This window comes from Crotalus tigris, unplaced genomic scaffold (assembly GCF_016545835.1).
Source record: "Crotalus tigris isolate CLP2741 ecotype Arizona unplaced genomic scaffold, ASM1654583v1 scf7180000018682.9941245338:1185362, whole genome shotgun sequence".
In the NCBI taxonomy this organism is placed as follows: Eukaryota; Metazoa; Chordata; class Lepidosauria; order Squamata; family Viperidae; genus Crotalus; species Crotalus tigris.
This window is the reverse complement of record NW_024097143.1, coordinates 765,891-782,783: the sequence shown is the minus strand read 5'-3', so window position 1 is coordinate 782,783 and position 16,893 is coordinate 765,891. Positions and strand designations below refer to the sequence as shown.

At 41.5% G+C, this 16,893-nt stretch overlaps 1 protein-coding gene across 1 annotated transcript; it reads right to left on the bottom strand.

The window, feature by feature from the left end:
- Positions 1-557: 557 nt before the first annotated feature.
- LOC120313437 (vomeronasal type-2 receptor 26-like) lies at positions 558-16,786 on the bottom strand. The gene is made up of 8 exons (XM_039355350.1): positions 16,136-16,786; positions 13,242-13,402; positions 11,973-12,261; positions 9,107-9,304; positions 8,470-8,949; positions 3,519-3,695; positions 1,639-1,765; positions 558-1,303 (listed from the first exon to the last, which is right to left on the bottom strand). The coding sequence occupies exons 1-8, from the start codon at positions 16,784-16,786 to the stop codon at positions 558-560; spliced, it is 2,829 nt and encodes a 942-aa protein (XP_039211284.1).
- Between the last annotated feature and the right edge of the window lie 107 nt (positions 16,787-16,893).

Genomic DNA, 16,893 nt, shown 5'->3' with positions numbered 1-16,893 from the left:
GGTGCACAGAGGATGCCACTGCTCCTCTGCAACTATCCAAGAGCCTTCTCAACAGAAGACGCTCCTCCAGAGCATCTTTTCGACCCTCTAAGGAATCTACCGGCAGGGGAAACTTGATCGGCAAAGGGACGACTCCCTTTGCTCGACCGCACCGCCGTGAACCAGAACCGGAAGCTGAATTGTGAACTATTATAGCTAATATTCAAGGAAGTGCATTGGGACCATATGCACAATACCCTGAATACTACTGACAGATGTTTTTATGATAGCCAGGTTGCCATGATATGCCAGGCAATCATGCAGTTGATATGATTTAGGACTAGCATTTTATGTGAATTTAGACCTTTCAATCTATAAATCAACCCTCCATCCTACTATCTATCTGTGTAAAACATCATGTTCTCTTTTAGAATTCACTATTAGGTATTCCTTGGTATTCATGTGAGGTCTTAGGATAATGATGTAGCATTTAGGGATAAAGATGCAACCCATTAAGCCCAGACTGGAGGCCAGGATAGAGAAGATCTGCACAGCCACCATGTATTTTCCTTTGGTGCTCAGGTACGTGGGGACAAAGGAAACCAAACACTGCAGAAAATCAACATGCTGAAGGTGATCAACTTGGCTTCGTTGAAGGTTCCTGGCAGCTTGCGTGCCAGGAAAGCCACCAAGAAGCAGATGGCAGCCAGAAGGCCCATGTAACTTAGTGCAGTGTAGAACATGATGATTGACCCTTCATTACATTGCAGCAGGATGTATCCTGGTTGAGAATGTATGTCAGAATCTGGGAATGGGGGAGAGATTCCCAGCCATATCATGCAGATACCCACCTGAATCCCAGAACAGGATACAACAATGGAGTTGGCCAGAGTCTTTCCTAACCATTTCCTCATCCTGCTGCCTGGCTTTGTGGCCAGAAATGCCACCACCACCATGACAGTCTTTGCCAGCAATGAAGACACTGCAACTGAGAAAACAACACTGAAGATGCTTTGTCGAAGAAGGCAGATGATTTCTTTGGGGCGACCAATGAATAGAAGAGAGGTCATGAAGGAGAGGAGGAGGGAGATCAGAAGAATGTAGGTGAGGTCCCGGTTGTTGGCTTTAACTATTACAGTTTCTCTGTATTTAGTGAAGATTCCCAGAACAAAGGCAGTGATTAGGGACAAAGCAAGGGTAAAGGAAGCCAGGATGATTCCCAATGTTTCTTCATAGGACAAGAAGCTTATACTTTTAGGGATACATTCATTTCGCTTCTCATTGGAAAACTGGTCATCTGGACACTTGCTGCAATGGGATGCATCTGAAAAAACATTTGCTATATATAAGTATTTCTGCAATTGTAATCATAAAATAATGAGATTGGAACCAATACTTTATACAATGCATAAAACATGTTTTTGAAAGTGATGGGGTAGGAGAGGATATAGGGAGAGCTGGAGAACTTAGAAAATACTTTCCAACTATACTGCGTGAAAGCCTAAGTTGGATGGTGAGACAAAATGATGAATGAACATTGTACAATAGGGATGATGTTCTATGGAATATGAAATTGAATATAACTGAAAGATGAAGGTATAGTGTACCATTGTCCTACTAGTGATTCTTGGTTTCCTTTTTTTCTCCAGAACCACCTACCTTCTTCCACTGAGAATGTTCCTTCCATACACAGAGAACAGTCATGGCAGCAAACAAGTGCTCCTTTTCTCACAAGTTTGACATATCCTGGGTAACAATTTTCTGAACATCTAGAAGAAGGCACTGTCTAAACATAAAATAGAAATAGAAATAAAGGCACCACATGAGTTACAGTAGAGGGGTTTATTTAAAAAAACCTGTTTCAGGAACCAAGTTGCTCATGAAAAATTGGAGAAAGCAAATGGTAGTGACTGATCAGTTCCCCTATCTCCCTTCCTTTCTAACTTTATGAAGAACCATATAACATTGATCTTCATGGAAAAGGATCCTGGAATCAATTGGAAAAGAAGTTATGACGTGTGGGAATGCTATGTATTGTATTTTTCTCTCTAATTCTGCCTTGTCAGAAACCTCCAAAATCTGGCTTTCTTTGTCATTGCAAATGTCCCTGCATTTCTCTCCTCTAGCTGAACATTGTAAGAAGATTATTTGATAGGTTATTAATTATGATATAATTATATAATTATAATTTGTGGTATAGCACATTCTGGTTTGTGATAAACTATAGAAAAACATCTTAAACTTACATGATATTTAATGAATTAAGTTTTTCTAAAAAAGTTTCACTTACAGGTAGTCCTCGAATTATGAGTGTAATGGAGCCTGCACATTCCACTTGTAAATCAAAAACTCATAGAGTGAATCTTGTTCATTTAGCAAAATCACTCTCTTCCTTGTTAAAACGCATGTGGCTCATTAAGTAAACATGAGGTATCTCAGGGTGGGTAAGGCCATGGAGGGCCTAGTGATGGAACAGCCCCCCAAGACCTCCCCGACCCACTAAGATACTTCATTCTTCCCCCTTCCTTTCTGCCACACGGGACTTACCTGGAAAAGGTCTGTCTCCTCTCTGCTGCAGTTCCTGCTACTGAGGCCAGGGGATGCATCCACAGCCCCCCGCAGCCCGATCCAGTCTCCAGAGGCATGGAAAAGACCTCCGTAGCCCAGATCTATGGCTGCAGAACAATTTTGCGGCCATTCTTTTCCAAGCCTCCAGAGCCTGGATCCATGGCCATGGAATGATTTCGCGGCTCCTCCGTGGCCCAATCTGGGTTCCGGAGGCCTGGAAAAGACCTCTGGAGACCAGATCCATGGCTGTGGAGCAAAATTGCGGCCATTCCGTAGCTCAATCTGGGCTCCAGAGGCTTGGAAAAGGCATCTGGAGCCCAGATCAGGCCATGGGGGGCCCGCAAAATCACTCCAAGGTCATAGATCTGTGCGGATCCAGTTTCCGGAGGCACATTGAAGTATCCCCTGGCCTTGATTTGGTTCTCTGTTGCAGAGAACAGAGGCCTAAAGAACCATGAGACCATGCAAGATCAGTAGTGTGAGATCTCTCTCAACTGATCTCACGTCATCTTGCATTATTTTAGGCCTCCATTCTCTGCAAACAAACTGAAGGCCTGGAGTAGCCAAGAAAGCGAAGATTCTCCATCTTCGCAGGGTGAGTACTGAAGGCCTGCTGCCTAGGGAGACCTAGGCGGGGGTGGGGAAGGAGGGAATAACCTGGGTGAGTGTTGCATAGCCACTGCGGTCGCTCGTAAGCACGAACGACTGCTGAGGTGCTGCAGTACTTGGAATTTTGGGAGTAGCTCATAAGCACTAGGGGGCACTCATCATGTAACTTTGAACGAGTGTTAAATGAATGCTGGTAACTCAGGGATGACCTATATTTGGATGTTATCTCAATTGTCCTGAATGGGAATTATTACTGAGCAGAACAGTTTGCATATATGGAAACTGGAAGGATTCAAACAAAGAAGATGAACTACCTTGTTAAATGATATTGGCCATTGGATGGCACTCTGATTTATGGATACCTTGACTTCAGAAGAAGCTTCCCTTTCTATACTCCCAATTTTTTCCATAAGATAAGACTCTTCTGGCAACATTTTCCAGTGTATGATATTAAAGTCAGCAGCAAGAATTCCATTTTCATCTAAATAAATGCTATTGGAAATGTTGTGAAGCTGGAAGTTTCTCATGAAGCGATGTAGCTGCAAGAGAGACAGAAAATAACTCATGCAGCATACACATTTCCAGTTGAATCTTTATTCAGTGTTTTTCTGGCTATTATTCTGAGTTGGAAATGCATTGAATAATTCACCTTCTTCAGATCAGCACTTTGGTCTGAGAGGATGATTCAATATTTTCTTGTAAGCTTCTCTTGCTCCTTCTCCTTGGAACACCAGATATTTTTCTACATAAATACCTTTCATTTAATAAAGGAGAATATTTGTAGCGCAGGGTTGACATGAGGGGTCCCGGGTGCTCTCTGAGCTTGCTTGTTTTCTTGCAGACATTTCATTATCAAACTAGATAACATCATCAGGGCTAGTAAGGAGTGCAGTTTGCTGTCAGTTTATATTCCGGTGGCTTGCCCTGTCAGTATTGGTGGGAGTGGTCTTACAGATTCTTTGGTTGGGCTGTTTGCTATTGGCTCTTGGGCAATTTTTTGATTGGGGTATTGTTTACTTGATTGTTGGTTTGATGTTAACCTTGGAGATAATCTAGGATGATCTGGATGCTGATTGCTGGTGGAGAGGTGCTTGGGGCATTTTGTTCTTTTTTTGGGGGGGGGGCTGAGTGATTGTCTCTTTTGCATAGTCTATAGATGTTGTTAATGTCTATGTGTCTATTAATGGCTAATTTGTCAGAATGCCAGGCTTCTAGAAATTCCCTGGCATTTTTGGACTTGGCTTGATCTAGGATGGCCACATTTTCCCAATTGAAACTATGGTTAAATCTGTCTATATGTTGTGAAATTAAAATTTTTTTGTCATGCCTTTTGACTGCCAGTTGGTGTTCATGGATATGTTCTGCCAATCTTCTGCCTGTTTGTCCTACATAATAGTTGTTGCAGTCCTTACATTGTATGTTATAGATGACTCCTGTTTTTCTTCTGGGGTTGCTGGATCTTTTGATCTGCTTAGGATATTTTGAAGGGCTTTAATTGGCTTGTGTGTTATGCTGATTCCATGTGATTGTAGTAGTCTGTTAGTGGTTTCTGACATATTCTAAATGTTTGGCAGTGTAATTCTTTTTAGGGTTTGTGTTGGTTGTTTTGGGTTGGGTTGAATGGTCAGGGACTTTTTGATAAAGTTGTGTAGGTATCCATTTTGTTGGAATGTGAATACTCCATTTCCTTTTTCTGCTATTCTGGATTACTGCGGTGTGTTTGGGCTTGTTTAAATAAGGTCCTTATGCATCTTCTCTTGTGGGAGGTTGGGTTATTGCTTTGGTAGTGGAGCACCTGATTAGTATCGGTAGTTTTTCTGTAGACTTGAGTTTCTAGTTTGCCATTGTGATCTCTGCTGATCAGGATGTCCAGAAAGGGTAGCAAGTTGCTTTTTTCTTCTCTAATAAACTGGATTTCTTTAAAAATGTTGTTGATGATTCTGTGGGTGTTCTCTAATTGGTCCTATTTTATTATGGTGAAGGTGTCATCTACATATCTGATCCATATTTTTGGTTGTATTTTGGTTGCACCCAGATTGGTTGCATAGATTAACTCCAGGGTTAACATCAGACAACAATCAAGTAAACAATACCCCAATCAAGAAATTGTCTAGGAGCCAACAGCAAACAATTCAACCAAAGAATCTCTAAGACCACCTCCACCAACATTGACAGAAACTCCGCTCCTTACTAGCACTGAGGATGTTACTTACTTTGGGTAATGAAATGTCTGCAAGGAAACAAGCAAGCTCAGAGAGCACCAAGGACCCCTTACATTTCCTTTTATTGAAGGAATCACTAAACTGACCTACTAAATCGTAATTCAGCATAATTTTAAGAAAAAATTGAAATAAAATAATTTTGAAGTTTTAAAAATTTATTAAATCTCATTAAATACAAGAGTTTCTCTGTGATATACTGCATATGATTTTTTTAATGCCATGTCTGTCTATGTCTCTATGTCTCTGTCTCTTCCTATCTGGCTCTTGCTGTCTCTCTTTAAGACAGGGGTGTCAGAATTTCATTGAGGGCCATATCAGCATTGCGGCTGCTCTTGGGGGGCTGGGTGGGTGTGGCCAGAGTGGGTGCGGCCTACTGGATGGGTGTGTATGGAGTGGGTGTGGCTTACTGGGTGGGAGTGGCCAGCTCTACATGCACTGGAGGACCCTCATTGTTCCCCTCAGGCCATGCGGGGGGGGGGGCTGGATGATGGCATGGGCTGCCCGGAGCCCTGGTAGCAGAGGTCAAATGCCCAGCCTGGCCCTCAAGCACCTGCGGCGCCAAGCCCGGCCCCACTTCCCCAAAGGGGTGCCCAGCTGCACTTACCTCCTCCTCAAGGCTGCTGCTGCTGTGCTTGCTCTCCTTAGCCAGGTTACTCATGATGGGTACAAGAGAAAAGTCAGAGAGAGGCTCATTCCTTCTCCATGGGAGGAGACCCACCTTTGTATCCAAAGCTTCCTTAGCAATAGGATGGGAGACCCCAGGATAGGCCAAGAGGAGGGGACAAGAGGATGGTGAAAGGGCAGCAGGGCAGAACTAAGGCAGGACTTCCCACAGACCCTCCCTCTCCTTCTTCCCTTCCTTCCTTCCTAAGTACAGAGTGGCAGGAAAATATTTGAGATGAGGGAGTGAGAAAAACAGGCAAGAAACACAGCTGGGGAGGTGTTGCACTTTGTGAGGAATGTTATATGCACCATCGCCTGAAAATAGCCACCACATGGTCCTCACCTACTTCACATATCTGGCTTGATGGGCTCTGGGGGAGGAGATGCCATGAGCAGCATGAGAGTCAACATTACCTGTGCAATGCCCCCCTGCTCCCAGCTTGCCCGGTCTTGGCAGGCATTGGGGCACTTTCCTCACAGTGCCGAGAGGCTGAGCCAGGCGGTGTGAATCTGAAAAGAAGCACAACAATGCCCAGCCCCCAGCCCCCAGCATGCACCCAGGAGGTGGGGCCGACGCGGCAGGGGTTGGTTCCTCGCTGTTTTCAGATGGCTTTGTGGAGCTAAGACTGAATATGTTTCAGCATAGATGGCTACCACAAAATTCTACATTAGCTCCCAGCTGGCCTGGGCCAGGGCCAAGACAGTGGGGGCCGTTCCCTCACTGTTCCCAGGATGGCTTCACAGGCCACATGAAATCACTTCGCGGGCCGCATCTGGCTCATGGGCCTTGTGTTTGACATGTCTACTTTAAGTAATCTATCTATCTATTGTTCTAGCCAACAAGGAATCAAAATCTCTTTACTAAATTGTTTCTCTGCAGGAAGCAGTAAATCAACTGTAAATCATTTAATGTATTGTAGGGTCTTCATTTAAGTTCTCCTCCAGCCTTCAGATGGCCTAGCCAGCAGCAGCTGGGTGTGAAGGGTAAAGAGAGAACAATTATATGGAAGTTGTAGGACAAACAGGCAGGTTAGTCACAATACACAAAATAAAAGATACAAAGATCTGCCAATTGTTCTGGGCTGTGAAAAATATGAGTTACAGTATTCAGAATGGGAGCCTTCCTTAAGCCAAAAGTGGATCAATGAATCAAAACCCTAATGAGGAGAAAAGAAATAATGGGTGGAGGCATCTGGAAGTGGGTGAATAAGAAATGTCCTTCTTTCTGAACTGGAGCAAAGCAAATGCTCAGGAAGTGGGAACATCAGTGGGTAACAGAGAAGGACCCGAGAGAAATCGTATCATGTTGCCTATTGTTTAAAAATATGGCAATCAAATTTAATTGATCCGTATAGTACTTAGGCTTAGTATTGATTCTGCCCTCTACCAGAGGTGTTACAACAATATGAATTACCCCCAAATCAGATGCAGAATAGAAACAGTTGAAATTATTTTCTTATACACTTTACAGGTAGTCCTTGACTTACGACCACAATTGATCCCAACTTTTCTGTTGCTAAGCAAGACATTTGTTAAGTGAGTTTGACCCATTTTATAACTTTTCTTGCCACAGTTGTTAAGTGAATCACTACAGTTGTTAAATTAGTAATACAGTTGTTTAGGGAATCTGGTGTCCCCATTGACTTTGTTTGTCACAAGGTTACAAAAGGTGATCATATGCAACCGTCATAAGTATGAATCTGTTGCCAAGCATCTGAATTCTGATCACATGATCATGGGGATGCTGTAATTGTTGTGTGAAAAATGAACATGTCAATGTTTATTAACATATTGCATTTTATTTTGGAAAGAAAATCCTCCTGCAGTCAGTATGGCAACAGTTAGTACATTCCAATGGCTCTATGCCTAACCAAAATTTTCATTTTGACTGAAGAAGTTACTTGGATGAGTAACAAACTGTCTCAGTTTAATAAGTTTTGGTCCCGTTGCCATGATTTAACCTTTTAAGATACTTTTGCCCTGGATGTTTGAGTCTTTATTTACATACAGTATAAGTCACTTTCTCAGTGCTGTTGTAACTGAACTGTTGTAAGTCAAAGACTCACTGTATATATGTAATAAAATGTCCTTAAGAAACTGTACATAAACTGAATTCTGCAGAGGACTAGATCTGTGTTTTATCTATCTATCAGAACCTGATCTGAGGATTGCTGGAGCATCTTGAAGCTTATTTAATTTGCAAATGAGGAAAAATACTTTGTCACTATGGAGATATTTCTGTGATTACAGCATCCCAAACCAGCATAGTTTCAGTTTGGAAGAGTTATCCTTATAATCTCTCTTTCACACACACTTGGAAACACTACAGACTAGATAACTGCTGTTTGGAATATCTCTCCTCTCCCTATATAAAATTTAATATATAGGAAGTGAAAGCATCCGTGAAACCTCAAAGGAGAAGCCTTACCTGCCATGGCTGTATAATCTGGGGTGACTGATGGTCTCCAGCCAGCATCCTCCTCTTACTCATCTGATATGAAGAGATGGCATGGAGGACTGAGGCCACCGCATGGATTGCTCTGGAAATACCAGAACCATCCTCAATTACCACTCTTGCAAGCACCTGAAGGGGTGGGAATACTCCATTCTCTTTTTCTGTGCATTTTTTCCAAACCTTCTTAGACAACACAGGCCTTGAATAGGAACACTGGAATGCTTCTTCTACAAACTGTTTCCCAGTAAGGGAATATGTATCAAAGTCATAATATTGTCCCCTGTTTGTCTGTGTTTGGAAAGAAAACAAAACATGTTTTTGTTGGAGGTCAAGATAGTTGGAAAGCATTCTTATGCTTAATTTTGACAAGGCTGTTGCAATCCACACTTTTCCCTCAATGAATGTATTCTTTCTTTCATTAACAATTATTACTCCTATTAGTACTCCTGTGGCCTGAAAATTAAGTTGACAAACTATAACTTTTATGTGAATATTGCCAAGGAGAAGGAACATTTTTCTTCGTTCTTTTCCAGATAGGTCTTTAGTATGTAAATCAGCATTCATTGTTTGGGATGGTTTCTGAGCGGACAATGCAAATCCCACTTTTTACAGCTAGAGTTTCCAAGCTTCTTTTAAAGTTTTCTCCTCTTTCATTGTCCTGAGAAAGAAGGCCAATCCACGTCCATCGGAAATGCAGGAGCAGCTTGAAAATTGTTGAGTAAGGAGGTTCTGGTTTTGGGGTCATCCGGTAGAAAAAAGGAAAATGATGACTTTGCTGAAGAATGTAGCTAATCTCACCAGTGTTGATCTAAGAGGAAAGAAGGTATTGGTAGTTTGTGTCACTTTTATTGTTAAATGTCAATTGTTTAAACATAAGTTGCTTTCCCCACCTTTGAGAGAGTTTCCAGAAAAGAATGACTGCATAAAACATACTAGATCCCTTCTCTACTCCTGTCCTGTTTGCTCCTTTTGACCCTAGTGAGCTCTGAAGTAATCTGTGGGTGATCTTCATGCAGCAAACCCTTCTGGTCAAACTCTACCGTGCAGGTAAGCCTGGGTGATGAAGTGGATGCAGTAGAACACTTTTGCTACCAACAGCTGAGGATCACGTGAGCCCTACACACACGGCGGGTCATCCATCTAGTAGATCAGACACTGCAAGTAATCCAGCTCAGATAGACACAGATAGACAGATAGACAGATAGACACATATGAGGGTGAAGGTTCGTTCTCCTAGCTTGTGGGTTGGTTTCCAAAGGTTCCAAACTTTTAACGCCGCTGAAGATGTTACCTAGCCTGGTAACAAAACATTTGGAAACCAACCCACAAGTCGGAGAATGAACCTTCATCCTCATCCTACACTCGAGCTACAGATATTCACCATGATTACATCTTAATATATTGGGAGAGAGAACTTTTCTGATTTAGAAATGTCATAAACACAGAAATAGATTTCTGGTTATGATTGATGATAAAATCCAATACTCTAATGTGAGTCTGTAGCCATTCTGTTTATCATAACATCTGATTTTTTTTAAAACTAGGGCTCTGTAGATCAATAGGCATTTGAACAACTGAAGGCAGATGTTATGTGGTCTCCAGCCAGCTGTAGAAACCCATGCTTATATTGATAATAAAAAATTGGCTTGTTTTATTATAAAAAGTATAAAGAAAAAGTCAAATGCTATCGTAAAAGGATATGTGTGCTTTAGCATAAAACAAGAAAGGAGGAATTATTATATATGTCAAAGAAAAATAAAATTAAATAAATATACTTGGATGAAAAGGGGTGAATTTTAATGTTAGAAATAGTATTAGAGTAAAAACAGTATATGCACCAAATAATATGAGAATATTTGTATGATCACCATGCTTAGATCAGTGGTTCTCAACCTTTCTAATGCCGTGACCCCATAATACAGTTCCCCATGTTGTGGTGACCCCCAAGTGGGTTTGGCCACCAATAAGAGGGAGTAGGACAGCTAGGGAAAAGGGAAAAAATGGCGGACAGCGTGGTTTGGCCACCCCCGTGAAATGGTCATTTGACCCCAAATGGGGTCCCGACCCACAGGTTGAGAACCACTGGCTTAGATGGAATTCCGGTCGAGTCTTATAAAAAATATGAGTGTCACTACAATGAATAATGTTGGATTCCTAGTAAGTAGTAGAATATGAAAGAAGGAAAATGTAAATAAGAAACAATGGGGCAATAAGGACAAATATTTCAAAGAAGAAAGAGGGGGGAAATGTAAAGAATAGAAGAGTACTGTTACAAATTGCCGTTAACAAAAAAGGATACATTATGTGTGTATATGTGTAATGTTTGTTGTGCTTTGTTTTGTTTTGTTGGTCTAAAATAAAAAAAAAGGAAAAAAAAGAAAAAGAAAAAGTCAAATGCTATCGTCTCCTGAATCAGAAGCTAGGATAGCTAATTATAGCTTCAGACATCTGAAATGCAGAAGCCAGTTTAATAAGTTCACTCTGAAGCACTCAAGATAAGTGTCTTTGTGTCAAGCTTCTGTTTATAAAGGGGAGAATAAATTTATGATGAGGTACTTTGCACTGTTTTACGGAATAGAAGAAGCACGTTAAAGTTGCTGACTGGATGGATGTTTAAGCTCTCCAAGCTCTCCTACAGTCTTCTGTGACTCTTTCACCTTTTCTTCATATCTTTCTTTTTGCAATTTGAGCCTCAGACTCATTTTTTTAAAAAAAATAGGATTTTCATGATTATGAGAGTTATTGCTAGACTAGTCTGGCTCCTGGTTCTCCATCACTGGAGGTTTTGAAGGAAAATTTAGGAAGCTCTTTGCAGTGATCTGAGGATTGCTGCTTTGGATGGGGAATCAGGTCAGAAGATCTCTATAGCCTCTTTTAAGTTTTTCATTCTATGTTTCTGTGAACATACCTACCTCTTTAGCTCAGGTCACTAACTTTTCATTTTAAAACTAACTCATTCAGCATCCATATATTCTTAGCCACCATTTTCAAAATGCTTGATTGCCATTGATCCAACGCATTTTAATATTACTTGAAATAAAAGTCAGTTCATACTTTCATTTCCCAAAATGGGCAGACACCCACTGTTAAGTACTGATATTGGGGGATTTTTTTGAACAAAGACTCACTTTATGCTACTATTTCCTTTTTCTAAGGATATGTGTGTGCTTTAACATTTTTCCATCCTTTCCCTAACTTTACTAAACACTTTACCATGGGATTCAAGATCATCTACATTCTGTTTTGCCTCTTTGAAAAAAGACTTTTCAATGACCGAAAAGGAAAAGTCACAAGAGCCATGTTGTGGCAGGTAGATAAAAGAAATGTATGCATTTACTTTATGGAAATAAAATTATTTTAGATCTTTTAATATCTAATCTCTGCCTCCGGGTTTATCTGGAGATATATATGAGGTCTGCCTTGTAGTCTAATTTGAAAATTCAGAACATGCGATTAAGCTTATTTTAGCTTTATACCTGTGGAATTTTGTAGATGCCCAAGACAGTAGAAATTTGATCAAAGAGTTCAGAATCTGTGTTTTCAAGAACTGCCAGGAGATTCTTTTGTCCTCCACATCTGTAATTTGGGACATTCTCCTGTCCTGTAGGCAGCAAGTCCATCATGACCTCGTATGTTATCCTTGCATTCAGGAGGTTATCATAGATGTTGTAGCCCAGGGTGATGTTGGGTAAGAGCCTAGGATTCTGGTTGATCTCATGAACACCCAAGAAGAAGAGGAGGACGTGGTTGAATATTGCTGATGAACTGTAAAATAATATCTTATCTGTAAAACAACACTAGACAGCTCAGAACTATTCATGAAACATAATTAAAAATACACTCTTCCCTTTGAAGCCATGCCAGACATTCTCACAGTTCAACCCATCCTAGCCCAATCCTTGAAGAAGGAATGGGGTCTTTGTAGCCCTCTAGAATTCTTAAAGAATTTTACCACATGTGCATATATGTTCTCATAATATAATATTTCTTCCTTTTACACCACCTAGAAAGTAACATTTGGACAGATTCAAGAGCTGGATTTAGTCTTGAGCAACTGGTATTACCTGTCATTACTCAATAAGCCATCTTTAGAGCCACAGGTTATTTTGCTGCAGAATATTGATGTCTTGGGAGTTACTGCTCTTTATTCAAAAATCTTTAATGTAATTCTCTACAGCTAAAACATTAGCTTATTATAAGGTGTCTATTCTCTGTGAATTTTGTCTTTAAAAGTTATTCATATTTAATGCAAAAGTAAAATGGAAGCCACAAAACAATAAAAGGCATCAGTTGGAAAGAAATGTTGGAAAAGGAGAAAGGAAGGACCAAGAGCAAGGTAGGAAAGGAGAGGAGATTGTGGGAAGGTCACCTTTAGCTCAAAGATATTGAGACACTTGACTGTGAGATTGTGGGCAACTATATAATTATGTACAGAAATAGATAAATAAAGAAAATAAATATTTGCACAGTATCAAGGAAATCACATTGAGAATAGGAAGAACCCTACTCAGGCAAGAGTCATATTTGCTGCCAAAATTGCTTAATTAAAACTGACTCTTGCAGAAGAACTGAAACTGCATGCTCAGCTTTTCAAGAATCTTTATGTGCTCCAGGAGCCTTCTCCCTAAAGCAAACTGGGAGAAGCAGTATTGACCTGTCCTTCTCAAGGTGAGGAATTGAGAAAAGAGAACACATCAGAAGTGGGGTAAACTCAAGCATCAGAATCCTGTACATGCCAAAATTACCTTCTCAATCTGTGGGTTGGAGGCAAGGAGAAAATATGGGGGTAAAATGCAGCAATTATTTTAGATGTTATTCCAGTAATCAGGTAGTCTCCTGGCTTGTAGTAATTAAACTCCTCAAACTTCTTAAATTCTTCTGTTATCACCTCAAATGGACACTTCATCTGCATCAGGGCACAGGAAAATTGGGAGAGAAGGAAAATGAAAAAGAGCTTCATTCGCTGCAGCAGCAATTGACATATAACTATGGAGATCTTTCCTATAGTCTCTTCTTTGGCACAGTGCTGGATCTCATTGCTCACAAAAGAGGATAACGGCAGTGAAAATTTTCCAGTTTTATCCCAGATCTGGAAGAAAATCCTGTAATTTCAGACTAGCACAGTACCCGCCTAATTCTACCTCTACTCTCAGCAATGCCAGAGATAGTTACAGGTCAGATTTTGAGTTGATGAACATCCCGTTATTGTGACATCACTTTAAAACTAAAGAAAGTAGTGGAAATCCCAAAATAGAATAAATAACCATCATTTTAATCATTAGAAGGAGACTTGGGAATGACTGTTGCTACAGAGGTGTGCAGTTGGAAAAAAAAAAAAACAGTTTTGCATGCCTCAGGGGCACAGTGCTAGTTTAAGAGTTACAAAAGAAGCAACTCAGAATAGTTTGACTGCCTGTTACTCTAGGAAACTACTCCTGAAATTCTAAATAATATCAAGTGGTAAAACAAGTGAACATTTTTTCACTAGGTAGTGAGCGTCTAGGATAGAGTTCCCCAACCTTTCCAGCTTTATGGACCAGAAGGGGAGGGGAAAAGGGACGGTTTCATGTGAGAGGCGGGCATGTGTCTCTTCCACCTTCCCTAGAATTACAGACTTCTCAAGACAGCTAGTCTTTGCACCCTGTGCCCAAAATGTGTTAATTTCATCCTTCCATTCTCCATCAGTCAGTTAGAACTGAAAAAGCTTCTTGGATGAGAAGTGAAAGATATTCAAAGAAAAAGAAAATCTGGTTGCCTTTTGGAAAAGCACCTTTGGGACAAGGAAGAGAGTTGTTAAGTGAGTTTTGCCTCATTTTGTGCCCTTTCTTGCCACAGTTGTAAGTGAATCACTGCAGTTGTTAAGTTAGCAACATGGTTGTAAAGTGAATCTGGCTTCCTCATTGACTTTGCTTGTCAGAAGGTCACCAAAACTGATCACAAGACCCCTGGACACTGCAACTGTCACAAATACATGTCTCTTGCCAAGTGTCCCAATTTAGATCAGATGACCATAAGATGTTGCCATGCTCATAAATGTGAAAAATGGTCATAAGTCACTTTTTCATTGCCATTGTAACTTCAAACTGTCACCAAACAAATGGTTGTCAGTTGAGGACTTCCTTATTTCAGCAATTGGACTAGATCAAAGTCATCCAGCTGTTGCTTGGTATTGGCTTCCTATAAGCTTCTGAATTCAATTCAGAGCACTAGTTTTGACCTTCAAAGCCATACATAGTTAGGCAGTGAAGTACTTGCACGTTTCTTAACCCAATTTCAGTCCACCCAACTCAAACATCTGGGCAGAACCATTGTTTGTCCTGTCATCTCCCTGAGATAAAGTGGTTTGGAACTCATACCATTTCAGAGGAGGCCCCTGTAGTTTGTAACGTAAGCAACAGTGGAAGCTTTCGTGTGTTTCTACAGTTGTGAGAAATCTGCCCACTTAAATTAGAAACCAAAACCTTTGAATAGTTTTCCTTCCCATCATGTGAGACAGCCCTCAATGGAACAGTTCTAAGGATTTTATCAGTGTTTCTGTTAAATAGTGGGTTCTTGGAGGCATAGACCAGACCGATCTAATGCAACATGTTTTATTGTAAGAATAACAGAACGGAACTCACCGGCAGACTGACAGATATTTATACATGCCGCCAATAGGCAGCGACCAATCAGATTTAAACGGTTTTGCCCACTCAGATATGAACTTCAGTTTTCCTCCAGAATGATTGGAGACACATTTAAAACTAAACACATTAACGGTCAATTACAATACATAACACCCCTTCCCCCTGGACAAGTCAATCCCAGTACATTTTATGTATATAATCATTTAAGTATACTGGTGGATTTTGGAGTGCCACAAAACTGTTTGGGGCTTCCGATCAACTTGCCGTTTGGCTTTACCCCATTGGCCCGTGCCGCTAAGTCTGTCCGTACCAAGTAGACCGGTGCCATTGCCTTCGGCTGAACCAGGTAAACTAGTACCGCTATTTCTGCTCGCTTCACTTGCTGACAAATATGGTTCGCTGTTCTGTGATGATTCTGGATCTACACGTACAGTTTCTGTGGGTCTGACCGATTTGGGAATGTCCACTTCCCTATGCAAGTCTATAGTTCCCTCATCCTCTGCACCCGGACTCTGACTTGCCAGCTGCTGCCGCAATTGGTCAATGTGTCATCGGACCACATGACCATCGTCCAGGGCCACCTCATAGGATAGTGGTCCTGACTTTTTTACAATAGCAACCACCCAAGGTGTCCCCTGCCCATAGTTTCTTGCCCAAACAGTCTCACCCAAACATAAATTCCTTGGAGGCTTGGGTTGTGAAGTTTTGGCAGCTGCTCTGTCAGGATGGAAACGGTCCAACTTTGTCATTGGTCGACAACCCCATCTCAGCTCTGCTGACTGTGATCTGTAGCGGTACTTGGCGTTGTGTGCTGCCATAATAGGAAATTTGCCAGGTGATGATTCCAGTCTCCAGTCATTAGTCTTTTAAGAGACTCTTTAGTGGATCTCATCATCCATTCAGCTTGGCCGTTGGAAGCTGGATGGAATGGGGCTGAAGTGGTGTGTCTAATCATATTGGCTTTAAGGAAGGACTGGAACTCTGCTGCCAAGAATTGTGCCCCATTGTCTGACACAATGATGTCTGGTAGACCGTGTGTAGCGAAAAGCCTGTGCAGTTCCTGGATAGTCCTGGCAGTGGTCATAGACAGGTACTACCTCTAGCCATTTTGAGTAGCTGTCCACGACAATGAGGAATACCTGTCCTTGAAATGGACCTGAAAAATTGATGTGTACACAAGACCAAGCAGTTTGCGTGGTCTCCCAATGGTGCATTGGTGCTTGAGGCATTTCTGGCTGGGTTTCTTGGCAAACCTCGCAGCTCCTGACTTGAGTCTCAATGTCTTTATCCAAACCTGGCCACCATAAGTAGCTTCGTGGAAGTGCTTTCATTCTGACAATGTCTGGATGTCCTTCATGCAGGGATCCTAATACTCTGGCGCGCATTGCGGGCAGAACAATCACCCTGCTTCTCCACAATATGCAACCCTTGTGGGCTGACAGTTCATCCTTTTTATTGGCATAACTCTGGAACTCAGGACTTGCTCTGTTTTCTGGCCACACCCTCAACACCCAGTTCAAAATGCGACTGAGTGTTTTATCAGTGGCAGTTTCAGCGGCTATGTAGGGGCATTTCAGGAAGATTCTGGATTGCCAGGATGCAAGCTGCTGGGTCTGGGTCTGGATCTGTTTGAGGTAGGGGCAGTTGGCTGAGTGCATCAGCATAGCCCATTTCCTTGCCAGGTTTGTGTACTAGCCTGTATGAATAGGCAGCCATAAAAATTGTCCATCGCAGCATCCTTGGAGATAGGATGTGCGGAGTTTGCTTGTCT